Source organism: Lycium barbarum, chromosome 1 (assembly GCF_019175385.1).
Source record: "Lycium barbarum isolate Lr01 chromosome 1, ASM1917538v2, whole genome shotgun sequence".
NCBI classification, from domain to species: domain Eukaryota; kingdom Viridiplantae; phylum Streptophyta; class Magnoliopsida; order Solanales; family Solanaceae; genus Lycium; species Lycium barbarum.
In genome coordinates, this window is record NC_083337.1 from 79,944,889 (window position 1) to 79,962,601 (window position 17,713).

A 17,713-nucleotide genomic window follows, 5' to 3' on the forward strand; every position below is an offset into this window, starting at 1 on the left:
TAAAGCCTCTAGACAACTGCGCTCTATCGAGGTGACGTAAGGTCGTGAACCCTCGATTCCATTATGGACATATATGAACATTCTGCCTCACCTTGAAGGAAGTAGTGCATAAGCTGAGTGTGGGAAATAAATAACATCATTATCATATCTCTTTATCTTATATGAACACTTATGGATATAGGCTTTTAGCTTTCCGGAATACAGGCACTCGTGAAGAGGAAAGGAATTCATGATATAGGATTCATGCCATTAGAAAGAAAGGACTAGCCTCACATACCTTTGTCGCTTAGTTTCGCTATCGTTCACTCGTTCTCCCTTCAGTATCACGTCGCTACCTTCACGAGAGAATGCGCATTATAATTAGTCAATCGACCATAAGAACGCATCATTATTCCTAGAGAAAATTGGGCAGCATCTCCTTTGTTTCTACTACTTTTCCCATGTTCTATTGCAACTCCCAAACATTTACAACAACACTCACAATATAGTATCAACATTCCTCGCTCATACACATTAAGAGAAGTCCACCATTTTCCTCCAATTTTTTCAGCATTTAATGATTTTAGCTCATTATCGCATTTTCTCATGTATAATACTTATCTCATGGTCTAAACATCATTTATAGCATATTCATAATCATAACGTACCAACTTTCATGATTCCATTCAACTATCTTCCAATTGTGACACTATTCACTCATTCAAGACCCATTTTCCATGTCTTTCTTAAATTCAAGCTTCTTAGTCTTCTAACACCTTAAACAACATGCTAAAGTCAGGAAACTTACCTTAGATGATAGTTGAACCAGCCTTGAATGAGAATACTCCTCTAGCACCAAAACCCTATCTCACCTCCTTTGATTTTCTTTGAGGAAGATGAACTCTACTTAGGTTTCATACACTTTGATTCATGAATTTGATGTTTTTGAGCATTGATTTCCTTGGTATTTTTGTGGTGGAAGTGTTTTGAGACTTTTCTAGAGAGTTCTTGAGTTGGAGAGTGGAGGAAATGAAATGGATGAAATAAAATGGACCTTTACACTTAAACTTAAAAGCTGGCCGAGCCAACTTATACGGACCAACATACGGTCCGTATGTTTGGGCGTACATTTGGTCCAGTGGCTGGTCCCTCCTTTGGCCAATTATACGGCCAAATCTACGGCTGGTATAATTTATACGGTTTGGACTGTATAATGCCAGTGGTTCCGTTTTTGTTGTCGACTCGTTTGATCCCCGATCCTTATGGAACCTTCTTAACACTCCAATTTCATAACAAGTATGCCGGAGGAGGCAAAAGTTTCTGGTTTATGTAGAAGTATAAATTAGTCCAGTTGCGTTAATCCTCTAATTGGAATAACTGTTGCAGGCATTTGATTTATATTGGATGAAGGTAGAGGAGGTTTTTATTTTTATTTTTATTTTTTTTAACCAAAAACAGTTACTGCATTATCATCAGCAAAACAAAAAGTGCTTATGCCAGAGGAGGCAAAAGTTCAATATACAAAAGAGTAGAGTATACCGTTAACGATAATGTTTTGAACCAATTTCATAACAAGTATGCCAAAGAAGGCAAAAGTTTCTGGTTTATGTAGAAGTATAAATTAGTCCAGTTGCGTCAATCCTCTAATTGGAATAACTGTTGTAGGCATTTGATTTAAATTGGATGAAGGTAGAGGAGGTTTTCATTTTTTTTTTTAACCAAAAACAATTACTGCATTATCATCAGCAAAACAAAAAGTGCTTATGCCGGAGGAGGCAAAAGTTATATTTACAAAAGAGTAGAGTATGCCGTTAACGACAATGTTCTGAACCAATTTCATAACAAGTATGCCGGAGAAGGCAAAAGTGTCTGATTTATGTAGAAGTATAAATTAGTCCAGTTGCGTCAATCCTCTAATTGAAATAACTGTTGCAGGCATTTGATTTAAATTGGATGAAGGTAGAGGAGGTTTTCATTTTTTTTTTATTTTTTTTAACCAAAAACAGTTACTGCATTATCATCAGCAAAACAAAAAGTGCTTATGCCGGAGGAGGCAAAAATTCAATTTACAAAAGAGTAGAGTATGCCGTTAACGACAATGTTCTGAACCAATTTCATAACAAGTATGCCGGAGAAGGCAAAAGTTTCTGGTTTATGTAGAAGTATAAATTAGTCCAGTTGCGTCAATCCTCTAATTGGAATAACTGTTGCAGGCATTTGATTTAAATTGGATGAAGGTAGAGGAGGTTTTCATTTTTTTAAAAAAAAATTTTTAACCAAAAACAGTTACTGCATTATCATCAGCAAAACAAAAAGTGCTTATGCTAGAGAAGGCAAAAGTTAAATTTACAAAAGAGTAGAGTATGTCGTTAACGGCAATGTTTTGAACCAATTTCATAACAAGTATGCCGGAGAAGGCAAAAGTTTCTGGTTTATGTAGAAGTATAAATTAGTCCAGTTGCGTCAATCCTCTAATTGGAATAACTGTTGCAGGCATTTGATTTAAATTGGATGAAGGTAGAGGAGGTTTTCATTTTTTTTTAAAATTTTTTTTAACCAAAAACAGTTACTGCATTATCATCAGCAAAACAAAAAGTGCTTATGCTAGAGAAGGCAAAAGTTAAATTTACAAAAGAGTAGAGTATGTCGTTAACGGCAATGTTTTGAACCAATTTCATAACAAGTATGCCGGAGAAGGCAAAAGTTTCTGGTTTATGTAGAAGTATAAATTAGTCCAGTTGCGTCAATCCTCTAATTGGAATAACTGTTGCAGGCATTTGATTTAAATTGGATGAAGGTAGAGGAGGTTTTCATTTTTTTTTAATTTTTTTTAACCAAAAACAGTTACTGCATTATCATCAGCAAAACAAAAAGTGCTTATGCCGGAGGAGGCAAAAATTCAATTTACAAAAGAGTAGAGTATGCCGTTAACGACAATGTTCTGAACCAATTTCATAACAAGTATGTCGGAGAAGGCAAAAGTACAGTTTACAAAGTAGTAGAGTATGCCGTTACAAGCAAAGTTCTGAACAAACTTCTGAACAAGTATGCCTTAGAAGGCAATAAATCTGTTTAGAAGCCATTAAAGTAAAATTCTACAAACCTAAAGAAACTTACACTTCATTAACATATATATATATATATATATATATATATATATATATATATATATATATAGAGATATGTCCACAAAACATATCCTAACTTCATAAGTACCAAACTACCATCATCAGTTCTAATTTCATGTGTACCCATTCCAAATTGCCCCATCGTCAACTTGGCCAGTGTGTTGGAATAACGACTGCCTTACAAATCGTAATTCTCTTCGCAAATCATCATTTTCTCTACTTAGAGCACCGTAAAGATCCCTCAGAAAATCTATGTCTCTTTTGATATCAGCAATTTCATGAGTAATTTGCAAATTTGCAATATTCAGATGGATTTGGTTATGAAGATGGGCATGTTCATGTGCTTGCCCATGGACATCATTAACATGTACAATATGTTGATTTTGGTTCATTTTGTATGTGATTATATCTGGTTTTCAGAAGTAAAGTGTTTTTTTTCCTTCTTCCAAAAGTTGTGTTGGTTTATATAGAAGTATAAATTAGTCCATTTTAAATTGGAATAACTGTTGCATGAATTTGATTTAAAATTGGATAAAGACAGAGGAGGTTTTTCAGTTTCATGAAAATAACTGTTGCAATTTCATTGGAATAACTGTTGCAGAAACAGTTACTCCGTTTTTTAAGAAGCTGGTAGCGGCAGAACTTCTGTTTACAAAATGGTAGAGTATGCCGTTTCAGGCATACTTCAGGACTTTACATACAAAGCCTGCTGGGGAGGGCAGAACTTAAATTTTCAAAACTAACAACTTAAATACATTTCATTTTGGTTTTTTCTCAAGTGAATCTCTCTTTATGCAGGAAGTTTAACAAAAAAAATGACACCAAGATGCATCTACGTAGTCTTCAACAGCAAATGGGACGCTGCCTACAATTATGTTAATCATGAAACCAAGCTAATACTTGTCAATGATGGTGTAAATTTTCAACCATTCACTCAATAGATATTTGCGGGGCATACACAAGATACTCAGCAAAAAGAGGCCAACATATGGTTTGACACCAGTGAGAAAACATCCAAAAGGATGCCTGTAACAAACGACATTGATCTTCACACTTGCTTGTACCTGCTCAACAACATTGACAACTTCAAAAATTCCCGTTTCATATTAGAGTTCAATTCAGCTGATGCGGAGAACAACCCATTACAAGAACATCATAATGAATCTATCCTAATGACAGAAGGACAAACCATAGAGGAAATTGACAGACAACTCTGCATTGCTTATAAAGAAGACATGTCTGAAGTTGGATTGGATGACGAATAACACAGCCCTATTGGACATAACCTTGGGATTCCACATGAGCAGAGCGAGATAGTAACTCCTAACCAGACACCTCAGCAGCTACAATGGCAACCACCAAACATTGAGCAAGTTGTAAACAGTGGCCTTTCTCAACATCCAACTTCAATGAATGTTGTATCACTTACTCCGAGCATGACAGTTGAAGAGACACAAACACAGCCATGCAACAAAACAAAGACACTAAAGAGGAAGAGGATACAAAATGATACACAAATTTTGACACCTAGTGCATCAATTGATCAAATAGAAGTTGGCATTTTATTCAAAGACAAAGATACCGTGAAAAAGTGCATGAATAACATTGTAATTACTCGTCATCAACACTACAAGGTAGAAAAGTCATGCACGCAACGATATTACATCAGATGTGTTGACCCAACCTGCATTTGGCGTTTCCACAGTTCAAGGTTCAGAGGATCAGAACTTTTCAAAGTAGTTAACTTTGAAAAGAGACATAGTTGTTCAATAAATTCCATCGCCTCTGACATGAGGAATGCAACTTCAAAAGTCATAGAGGAATACATTACAGACCTAGTACGCCATACACTACAAGAGATAACACCCAAATTTGTCGTTGAAGAAATGAGAAGCAGATATGGCTTGCACATTGGTTACCACAAAGCATGGCGTTCCCTCCAACACGCTTATAATGTCATAAGAGGAAGCCCAGAAAATAACTACACACTTCTACCTCAATATCTTCACATGATGAAATTAAGAAATCCTGGAACAGTTGCTAACATCAAATGGACCGCTGACAATAATTTTAAGTATGCTTTTTTCGCGTATGGAGCATCAATTGAGGGTTGGAAACACTGCAGACCAGTAATGATGGTGGATGCAACCTTCTTGAAATCAAAATACCGCGGTGTGCTCATGATAGCAGTAGCAAAAGATGGAAACAACAGCATATTTCCTCTCGCATTTGGTATTGCAGACTCTGAGAATAATGAATCCTACAGGTGGTTCTTCAGACACGTGAAAAAGGTGTTTGGCACGCGCAAAGACCTATCAATTCTTTCCGATCGCCACTCATCAATTGCAACTGCAATCAAAGAACTGTATCCAGATACCCAGCATGGAATATGCATCTACCACATGGAGAAGAACTTGCAGAAATATTTCCCATCCGAAGCGATCCTGTCACTGTTCTACAATGCAGCAACTACCTACAAACATGCAGAGTTTCGTACCTATATGTCACAGATACAACAAATTGACCCAAAAGCTGCAGAATACATAGAAGAAGAACCACTGGAAAGATGGGCACATTCATTCCACACCAACAAGCGTTACAACATGCTCACAACAAACAATGTCGAGACAATGAATTCTGTATTGAGGAAAGCAAGGGAGTTGCCAATAATGGCATGTATTGATTACATCCAGAACAAGCTGCAAAATTGGTTTTACCAGAGAAAATTGGACGCAACAGGACCGTCCCATGACCTGACATGTTGGGCTGAAAAGATTCTGCTTGAAAAGATAAGTAGAGGCTTCACAATGAAAGTAAGTACAGTTTACCAACACACACTTCAATATTAGTTTGGTGATGCATAGTTTAATTTTAACCAAACACAAAAGTTATGTTAGATAAAGGAAGAACTATGACCCTATTTTTATACTTCGTTCTGCCGGAAGGGGCAGACACTTATTTTAACTAGCATGGAATTATGCCGGTAAGGGCATAACTATGACACTGTTTTTATGCTCACAATGAAAGTAAGTAAAATTTACCAACACACACTTCAATCTTAGTTTTGTGAGCAATGTATAGTTTAAAATTAACCAAACACAAAAGTTGTGCTGGACAAAAGAATAACTATGACCCTATTTTATACTTAGTTCTGCCGGAAGGGGCAAACTCTTATTTTCACTGTACAAGAAGTATGCCGGAAAGGGCATATCTCTCATATAATCTGAAAATTGCCACAAAAAATATCACTCATTTATATTGTCAATTTCCACAGGTAGAAAACATAACTCCCGTCAAATTTGTTGTGAAAGATGAAGTATATCAATACAATGTAGACCTGAAGAATATGACTTGTGAGTGCTTGGAGTTCCAAACTGACGAGTTACCGTGCACACATGCCATAGCAGTTATCGATAAAAGAAGTTTGCCAAAATCTACATACTGTGCGGACTGGTTCAAGAAATAAGCCTGCCAAGAGACATACAAAGGTGAAATACTATCAGTTGGAAATCAAGACTCATGGATTATTCCACAAAACATTATGGATATTAAAATAACGCCGCCTGATGTTAAAATAAGACCTTGAAGAAAACAAACAAAAAGATATCGCCCAAGAAGAGAATCGACAAAGTACACATACAGATGTGGTAGATGCAAGTTCTTCGGACACGCTAGGGCAACCTATAACCACAGTCCAGCTCTCAATCCATATTCAAGAAGATACAGGAAGAGGAAATTGTCATCCTAACATCACACTCTTATACATGGTTTATATGAATTTATCTTATGATTCTTGATGCATAATGCACACTCTGCCTGAAAGAAATGGCAAAACTTTGGTATTACTAAGACTGAGACTTCAAGCATCTTATCACTCATTTATTCTTCTGTCCATTCTTTCTTTTATTATTTTCTTTTATTAAGTTGTTATCTTCTTGTTGCTGATAATAAAAGACTATATAATAGCAACAGATAAATGTCCCTACATGAAATCTACAATTCTCTACCATAAATCATTGAGGGAAAAGAAAAAAAATCATCAACTTTAATTATCCAGTTTTATAATTTATGCCTCCTGTGGCAGGTATAACAGTTTTTGCCGGGAAAACAAAATTGGTATCTCAAAGACTACATCCTGGTAAGTTTAATAGATGTATGCCTTGGGACATAACAATATTATTTCTGTCTGATGTTTTCAAGTTTTACATTTATGCCGGAATCGGCAGGTCTTCCGCTTACAAAATAAATAAGTATGTCGTTAGGGGCATACTTATGTGCTTTGTTATTTATACAATATTTTAAAATGCTGGAAAATTGGATAAAACATTCAGCACAATACAATTAACACTAAGTAAAATATTTCATTCATTAATACTAAAATTTCATTCATACAAATTTTGGATTTGGAAAAAAAAAACAACAACGACAATAACAACATAGACTAAAAATAAAAATTCATTCATACTAAAATAACAATTATGGGGTCTCAACTAATCCCGATAAAATGCGTTATGACTGGTGAAAAAAGTTAAAAGGTTTTGCCTTTGTTGCTGGTTGTTGTTACACCTCGGAAAAATTTTCCGTTGGTACGTAAGTGAACGAACTAGTGATAAGTATGAGTACATGATGTCCATGAGCAAGAAACGACGTTTGATGACCTTAGGCGAGATTTCGAAGGTATCCGATGTGAGATGAGAAAGTTGGCTAAGTTAAGATGAGATATAAGGTGAGCAATGCTTGTGCATGGACGTGGGTGATTAAAATGAGAAGTCTAAGAAATATGGGAAGTTGCAGAATTGCAACTGCCCAGTGGTCGTAAAGTGCTAGGACGGACCGTAAACTGATATACGGTCCGTAAACTAGCAGGTCATAAACTTCCATGCAGAACTTCAACTTTCTGCCAGTGGAGGAAATGGTAAAATACGACCAGGTTTACGGACCGTAAAGTGATTTACGGCCCGTAAACCATGGTCGTAAATCACCATGGTTGCAGCCTAAGCTTCTGGTTTTTGAAAAGGTTAAAGACGACCGCGATGGACGAGCCGTAAAGTGGAATACGTGGTCGTAAACTCAATTTACGACCACTGTTCACCTCAACACAGATTTTGCAAGTCATTAAATAAAGGGACGAACACTTGTTTTATTTCATTACAACATTACACCACTTCTCTCTAAAACCTCTCATACAAGTTTTCAAGGATATTTAAGGATCAACAACATAAAACAAGGTGAATCAAGAGTAAGAACATCATCAAAGATCATCTAGGTCAAGAAATCCAAATGGAGAAAAACTAGGGTTTTGCTCAAAGTGGAGTATTATTAATCAAAGCTTGTCCCTACAACTTCTAAGGTAAGATTCATGATTTTTACATGATGTTTAAGGTATTGAAGAGTTGAAATACATGGATTGTAGAAAATATGGTCAAGTAGGTCATGAATGATGAATAGTGACATTTTGAGGAATAATTTGAATTGAATCATGAATGTTGTCGTGTTGTGATATGAATGCATTATAAATGGTACTAAGATCATGACTAGACACTTTAGACGAATGGACGAAGTTGGATGTTATGACCATGAATATGGGTGAATTAGAGGCAAATTAAGGAATCTAGATAATGTGGATAATGTGAATGACTAATGGCCATCGTTATGATATTAATGAAGGTATATACGCTAGCATTGGAAGGAAGCGTGCAAGTGTAGAATAGTCCGACGAAAAGGTATGTAAGGCTAACCCTTCTTTTATAAGACATGGTTCCTTGGCCAAACTCTTAAATCCTCTATATGAGTATGTTGTATTCAAACGATTTACACTCCGAGCTCATAAGCTCACGATCCCCGATATGTGCTACAATTGTACTACGCACCCCATATGACGAGTAAGCATAAGATATAGACGTAGCGAAAATGATGATGATAGTGATGACGATGATAATAATAATGATGCTAAAGGTGCCTACGGGCTATTATACTTACATGTGCCTATGAAGGGCTATAATGACACCCCGAGCTTATAACATCGGGTAGGATATATGTATATGAATATGTATAAAGTATGTATACGATTAAGAAACGCGTGCACACCTCTGCAGATGGTACGGATAACCCTGAAGCCTTGGTAGGGCCAGGTATGAGTAACCTTGAGCCTTGGTTGGCCAAGTATGTATGAAACACCGATCGTATGAGGTCGGGTATGCTATGTAAATGCCATGTATATGAAATGACTATGTATATAATATGAATATGAATGTGATAAGACTATGTATAAGAATACGAATAAGGACATGTATACGAATATGAGCAGAAGTATGGTACGAGTACTATTATGGAATACGGATGATAACGTAGGTGTACAAATACGTATGAAAAATGGAAGGTCCTACGAAAGGCAGGTAAGCGCTATGACGATGATATTATTGTCTCCCCCTCCTATGCTATTTCATATGTTGTTCAGGATGCTTATTTATTGATGTTGCTCATGCTTTACATACTCAGTACATTCTTCGTACTGACGTCCTTTTGTTTGTGGACGCTGCGTCATGCCCGCAGGTGCACAGGGAGACAGACTTGATCCATAGCTGCCTATTCGGAGATTACATAGAGAGCTCCATTTCCTTCGGAGCCATATCTTTTGGGTACTCATTCTTTTGTGTATATAATTATAGGCATAGCGGGGTCCTGTCCCGCTAATGTGATATGTTATACTCTTAGAGGCTCGTAGACATGTGTGTGTGTGGGTAGATGTGTTTGGCTTTGTCGGCCTATGTTTTGTATATCATTTTGTCGGCCACGTTGGCCCATGTACATTGATGTGGCATAGATGCCTATGATGATATAAATGTGCTGTTGTCCAAATGGGACTAGTTGACGAATGAATGGAAATGCATGTATAATTATGTGGCTCACCTAGATGTAAGCATAAGAGTAAGCTAAGAGGGTGCCCGGGTGGGCTAGCACCGGGTGCTCGTCGCGGCCCCGAGTCGGGTCGTGACAGTTGTGGCAAGTTCTCTGAACTTAATTTCTGCCGGAAAGGGTGGAACTTCTGTTCATAAAATGACAAACTATGCCGACCCCGGCAAACTCCTATTACATAACCACCATAAAGTTGTGATGCAAAGGGCATAACTTTGGTTTTCAAAAAAATAACAGCTTTACGTCACAAATAATCCCCAATAAATGCATTTTGGCTGGTCAATAACTTCAAAGGGTTTGTCTTTGTTGCTGGTTTTGGCAATTTTCTGAACTTAAATTATGTCGGAATGGGCAGAACTTCTATTTACATAATGAGAAACTATGCCGACCCCGGCAAAATTCTATTACACAACCACCATGAAGTTGTGATGGAAAGGGCACAACTTGGATTTTCAACAAAATAACAGCTTTTATGAACAGAGAAGTTGAGATTAAAAATAAACACCATCAAATTACAAAGGGGCTTAAAAGTTGAAATTTATAATACAAACAAACTATACAATCTTATAACATTTACAAAAAACACAAAGGGCGCACGAAAAAAAAATTACATAGTGCAAAAATAACTAAAACAAACTATTTTTCCTTTCTTCACAGATCTAGCTCAACTAAAACAAACTAGTTTTTTGCTTTCTTCACAGATCTTTCTCTCTTTTTCATCTCATACTCACACTCCATATCATTATGCTCATGATAATCACTTCCAGCTGTATCTGGTGGCGTGTCATAACCCTTTTTCAGCTTATCTTTCCCATGACAAACCAAATTGATTGATCACTCTTTCATGTAGTCCATCAAACCAGAACCATCCCAATCAGCAGGATTTTCACCACTAATTAGCATATCAGCAAACTTGATAAAAAAACGACCACAATTATAATCTCTGAAAGTCATAAAAGAGAGATGTTTTAGAACAACAGAAAACCAAAAACAATTAAAAAAAATCAACAAAAAACAATGGAAAAGGCTAAAAAAGATAAGAATGAAACGTACGATCCTTGCTTTGGACAGGCAGCCCAGGTATATGTCAGATTACTGAAGTTATTGTATGATGGCCAGAATAATTGAAAATCATTGACCATCAACAACTTAGGGATCATACCACAGTAAGCCTTGACAATGCGAACCAAACGATCATCATTATGATTGAGTGAGTTATAAACTACCAATTTACGCTCAGCAATCATGAAAACAACAAGTACATAGTGAGAAATTGCTTTAGGATCATCAGATCCTGGGCGAATAGGAATTAATACCCTGTCGACATTCTCCCATGATATACCACATTTTCCTCTTTGCCCATACACAATATTACTCAGCAAAAATGCATCATCACTGCCGCCAGCAAACCAGTGGTACTTAACTGGGTCTTGGTAGTATCTATTGATGTCAAATTGCACAAGCTGATCAAACATCATATCTACGGTTGTGTACTTAACAGCATTGGCAGCTGGAGGATGATACATCCTTTTCTTCCTCAAATAATATAGCATCACATCAATATGCTGTGTTAAGGAAAAAAAAATAGCGATTCAGCAATAAAGAAAAAAAAAAGCAAGAAGCAATAACTAATAGAAAAATAAGAAAAGAAAAAGTAAAAGACAATCACGAACCTCATCATTAAGCGCATAGACATCATGGTACAACTCCAAAATAAACATCCTATATTTTGGCTCAACATCACCCAACTTATAAACTTCACTCAGTTGGTTCAACTTTCCAGGATACATTACCTCATCTTCTTCCCTGATTAAAGAAAAGGGAACAAAAAGTTAGAAAAATACAAACAGAAGTTTGGTTCACAGAAAGGAAATTTTATGAATAAGGTTTGCCGGAAGAGGCAAACCTTATGCTTCAAAAAGGGAAAAGTATGCCGGAAGGGGCAAGATTTAGGTTTCAAAAAGTAACAGTATGTCGGAGTGGGCAGAAAATAACTTTTCAAAAGAGATGAGTATGCCGGAGGAGGCAGAACATGAGTTTGCAATAAAATGTGAAAGTATCCCGGAAGGAGCAAGAGCTAAGTTTCAAAAAGTAAAAGTATACCGGTTTAGGCAGAAATATAACTTTGCGAAAAAAGGTAGTATGTCGGAGTAGGCAGAACAAGAGTTTGGAATAAAAGGAGGCATTATGACAGGAGGGGCAAAAATACAGAGATTGTACTTAAAAGACTGAAAAGAAAAAAACATAAAACCAAAAATAAGGAAGAAAAATGCAAGAAAGCACACAATAACTAAAAACTTACCCAGTAGGTCGAAAGCTACTTGGTGGAAGATTTCGAGGATTGATAAATTTTTTCCAAAAGTTCACGGCAAGTTTGCTTTTGAAGTAATGAAATGGGCACATCCTTCTGTATTGTTCATCCCAGTCACTTTCGTCCTTCCGTGACCCAAAAGGAAGATCGTTTCGTCCAGAATATAGCATCCATCCGGGTGCCGGGGTATCACCCACTACTTTCCTTTTCCTCTGGCCCCTTGTCTTCAAGGAAGATAGCACTTCCGCCACTTTAACAACAGGTTCTTCTACAGCAATAGGAGGGGTTTGACTAACAGTACTCTCTTTGACAGCGGAAGAAGCGACATTTACAATATCTTCAAAGGACACATATCGAAAATTGTCCTCCATTCCTTGAGAGTTCTCAACCTTTCCATCAACAACAGCGGACTCCTTGGAGTACTGACTTGAACCGGGTCTGCATTGGCAGGTTCGCTCCTCAATGGCTCAACCGCATTAATAGGCTCGGGCAGGTCTGCATTGGCTGGTTCGTTCCTCAATGGCTCAACCGCATTAATAGGTTCGGGCATAACACCAATATGAGGAACAACAGCGCGTTCATCACCCTCGTTAGAAACTTGAGCTTCAGGTGTTTCACGTCTTATATGCTCAAGATTTTCAAGTGTTGTTTGCTCAAGATTTTGAGCCATATCTCCTTTTGGTGGAGATACAATGGATTCTTCGTAATTGGTGTCACCAAACTGTTCACCGCCCAATTGTTCGTCCACAACAACCTACATAAAGTAACAAATTAAGAAACACAACATCCGTCATCAAAGAAAAAATATTAAAATAAAAAATTAACAAATTCTGCAAGTGGTAAAAGATTGAAAATTATGTCGAAACAAGCAGAAGTTAGGTCCACAAAAAGGAAAATTTATGAACAAGTTTTGAAAAATATGCCGGAAGGGGCAAACCTTATGCTTGAAAAAGGAAAAAGTATGCCGGAAGGGGCAAGATTTAAGTTTCAAAAAGTAAAAGTATGCCGGAGTGGGCAGAAAATAACTTTCCAAAAGAGATGAGTATGCCGGAGAAGGCAGAACATGAGTTTACATATAAATTGTGAAAGTATGCCGGAAGGGGCAAGTGCTAAGTTCAAAAACTAAAAGTATGCCAGTGTAGGCAGAAATATAACTTTGCGAAAAAAGGTAGTATGCCGGAGTAGACAGAAAATGAGTTTGCAATAAAAGGGTTGATTTTGCCAGGAGGGGCAACACTATCATTTGCATAAGCAAACCAGAAAAGAGCAAACAAAGTGTTAAAAACAACAAAGTATAAATGTAAATTTACCGAAGGCAATTCAGCCTCAACATTTCCAGTTGCATTTCCTTCAACTTGAGATACAATGGATTCATCATGATGAGGCGACACCAACGTATCACCCTCTTCTATCCTATCATCTCTGGCAGGAGATAAATCTCGTTCGAGATGATCAGAAACCACCACATCGTCATCTTGAATTTGCTCAAGATTTTCAAGCATATGTTCTTTCGGTGGAGATACGTTGGATTCTTCACGATTGGCGTCACCAAACTGTTCACTGGCAAATTGTTCCTCCACAACAACCTACATAAAGTAACAAATTAAGAAACACAACATCCATCATCGAAGAAAAAATATTAAAATAACAAATTAACAAATTCTGAAAGTGGTAAAAGATTGAAAATTATGTCGAAACAAGCAGAAGTTAGGTCCACAAAAAGGAAAATTTATGAACAAGTTTTGAAAAATATGCCGGAAGGGGCAAACCTTATGCTTGAAAAAGGGAAAAGTATGCCGGAAGGGGCAAGATTTAAGTTTCAAAAAGTAAAAGTATGCCGGAGTGGGCAGAAAATAACTTTCCAAAAGAGATGAGTATGCCGGAGGAGGCAGAACATGAGTTTGCATATAAAATGTGAAAGTATGCCTGAAGGGGCAAGACCTAAGTTTCAAAAAGTAAAAGTATGCCAGTGTAGGCAGAAATATAACTTTGCGAAAAAGGTAGTATGCCGGAGTAGGCAGAACATAAGTTGCAATAAAAAAAGGGATTATGCCAGGACGGGCAAAACTATCATTTGCATATAGGGAAACAAAAAAGAGCACACAAAGTGCCAACTACCAGAAAAGTGTGCCAGGCAACTTAGATTTAGAAAACAACAAAGTATAAATGTAAAATTACCGAAGGCAATTCAACCTCAACATTTTCGGTTGCATTTAGAGATTCAACTTGTTCAACATCTGTCTCCATGGGACATGTCACATTTGCTTGGCCTTCTCCAAAAACATCTTCAAATGCCACATTTAGAGAAGCATTTGCATCTTGTAATGTTTTGCGTAATTTTCTTCTCTTGTAAAACTGGATTTTGCCTCGCAACTCTGTCTCATCAACGGTTCTTTCGCTAGAACCGGCTTGCACATCATCCATATGAATTTCTTGATTACTTTCAGCCTCAACATTAGACAAATCAACACCGTTGCCCCCCTCGTCTCCGGTGACAGTTTCAAATTCCCAAAATGTCTGTTCAAGATAAGCAATATCTTCCCCAACATCATACTGCACCGATCTTCTTCGTTGCCCAACGGAAGATTGCTCAACATTTTTACGAGACATGGCTTATTTAGTTTTCCTTTTAGCAGCAGCACTTTTACGAACAGATCTTGTGCTCTTGCGCCTACCCTTTTCAACATGACGAGGAGAATCAACATGTCGACGAACATTTTCAGCATCAGAAGCACTTTGAGATTCAAAATTTAACCTTGCTTTTTGCAAAGCAGAAATCAGCTGATCCATCCGGGCCTTCTCCTTCTGTTGATTATTCAAAATCCTATCCAATTTAACATCACAAACATTTTCCAGGAACTGTGAAAATAAACAAATACAGCAAAGTGTTAAACTCAAGAGAAAAAAAAAGGAACAAAACTTTTACAGGAAAAACAGAGAGGACCCATGAGAAATACCTCAATGCGACGCTCTAGAGAAGAGCTTTCAGTGGATTTGCCAACAATATTGACATCTTCAGATTCACTTCCATCACCACTTGAATTGTCTGGAGATTCATCAACCACCCCTTTACCTCGCTATTGAAATAAAATCCATACAACAATAAAATAAATAATGACATCAAAACAGAAAAAGAAAAACCACATTAAAAGTTGACACGAAAAGTAAAGGGCAATAAACACCATTACCTTTTCACTCGTGTACTCTTCGGATACAAGCAATTTCTTCACATCATTGAAATGTGGAGATTTATTGCTGACATACGACAACATCAGAGGTTCACGACAATTGCCAATAATATCAACATATTGTTTGCGATAGTCATTGAACCTAGACCAAACCCAAACAATAAAGCCAAAAACAAAACCAACAACACCATAATCAATGGTATGTCTGTTTATCCCTTGCTTATATATTGATTTGAAACACCTCAGGAGTTCGGCAACTCACAAAGACCCCCAATTAAACTGGTCAAACAATTCACTGTCCTCTATGTATACAATATGCTGCCACAATACCTTTTTATCAATTCTACCGCCCAATAAAACACGACCAAGAATGTATTCCTCTGCTAGCATCACCGCATCAAGGTCATCTTCAAAATCTACATTTTTAGCACTCATCACATTCTTCAAATCCCTCATTTCCAAATTACTTTTACCATCTTCAACACCAAAATATCTTCTCAAAAGACGACTGCCATTGGTTTTGTTATATTTAGCATAGAAAGATCTAGGAGGTTCAGTAATTGATAACCGAGTGACTCTCTTAAATGATTGGTCTATAAATGTCACAAGTTTATCTTGTATATTAAAATGCATTTCATTTGTTTTAGAACACTGAACTTCCGACAACAACATAAAATTCACCAAGATACCCGACATTTTTATATTATGTAATTCCATAAATTTCCCAAAAGGACGATTCTTCAAAATTACCAACTGTTCTTTTGTAAGAAATTTCTCAACAAATTTAACAAACTTTTCATCCCCTCGCCATATGCGTGTGTCTGTCCACTCTTCTGGAGGAATATAATAGTCAACAACTTGTCCAAATTGTCATCTCATGATTTAGCACACTGACATGAGCAAAACATAAAATTCAATCAGGAAAAAAAAAAGGAAAAAAAAAACACATAAAAAACATTACCAACAAAATTACATTACCACAATGCATTACCAAAAACGTAAAAGGAAAAAAAAAAACAGAAAACCCTATTCAAATAAAATACAGACACAAACAATTGAAGGAAATAACTTATCAACAAGTAATAAAATAGTAACTAATAACTTACAGATGAAATTGAAACCCCACTAAGTGAAATCAATGAATGATAAAGATGATATAGGAAACGTGACAAAGCAACTGCCTTCTTAAGCTTTAAAGTGAACAAACGAAAATAAAAAGTAAATTACAGGAAGAGCGGGAAAATATATATTGAACAATTTTTTTTTAAAACTGCACACATGCTAACCACGTGATAAAACTTATGCCGAAAGCGGCATAATGTAAGTGTGTTAGGAATAAAAGTTTGTCGTTGTAGGCATAACTATGTGGCTTTATATAGAAGTTCAAATTAGTCCATTTTAAATTGGAATAACTGTTGAAACGATTGGATTTCAATTGAATGAGGATACAGGGAGTTTTGCAGTTTTTTCTAAAAAAAAAAAAAACCAAAACAGTTAGTGAAATTTGAATTGAAGTAACTGTTGCAATTATTGACAAAAATACAAAGAGTTTTTCAGTTTTTTTTTTTTTTTTTTTTTTTTTTTAATAATTAATACATTTTCAATTGGAAGTAAATGTAGCAATACCTATTAGAGATATTGGGAATAAGAGTCACTTTTTCATTATCGTTTTTTATTTCTAGCGAAAAAAAAAACTGTTACTACGAATTTAGAAGTATGCCGGAAGGGGCATAATTTCTGTTCCCAACGAGTAAACTTATGCCGGAGGCGGCAAGATTAAAATTATTGAATTTTTTTTTTTAAAACCAAAAACAGTTACTCAAATTTAAATTGGAGTAACTGTCGCAACTATTGACAAAAATACAAAGAATTTTTCAGTTTTTCTTTCCTTTTTTTTAAACAAAATAATTAATACATTAATTGGAAGTAACTGTCGCACTTATTCGAGATGTTTTGGAACAAGAGTCACTTTTTAATTATCTTTTTTATTTTTAGGAAAAACAGTTACTTCCATCTTAGAAGTATGCCGGAAGGGGCAGAACATCTATTGATAAAATGACAAAAGTATGCCGGTTAAGGCAGGCTATAGAACACAGTTTGAAAAAGTGAAATTTCATTATATGTACAGAAATGAATGACCAATTTACATATACATCATTCAAAAAAGGGAGAAACACAAAAACATAACACTT

At 36.3% G+C, this 17,713-nt stretch overlaps 1 protein-coding gene across 1 annotated transcript; it reads left to right on the forward strand.

The window, feature by feature from the left end:
• Nucleotides 1-4,897: 4,897 nt before the first annotated feature.
• On the forward strand, nt 4,898-7,249 carry LOC132612605 (uncharacterized). The gene is made up of 3 exons (XM_060326706.1): nt 4,898-5,728; nt 6,382-6,560; nt 7,192-7,249. The coding sequence occupies exons 1-3, from the start codon at nt 4,898-4,900 to the stop codon at nt 7,247-7,249; spliced, it is 1,068 nt and encodes a 355-aa protein (XP_060182689.1).
• The last annotated feature ends 10,464 nt before the right edge of the window (nt 7,250-17,713 follow it).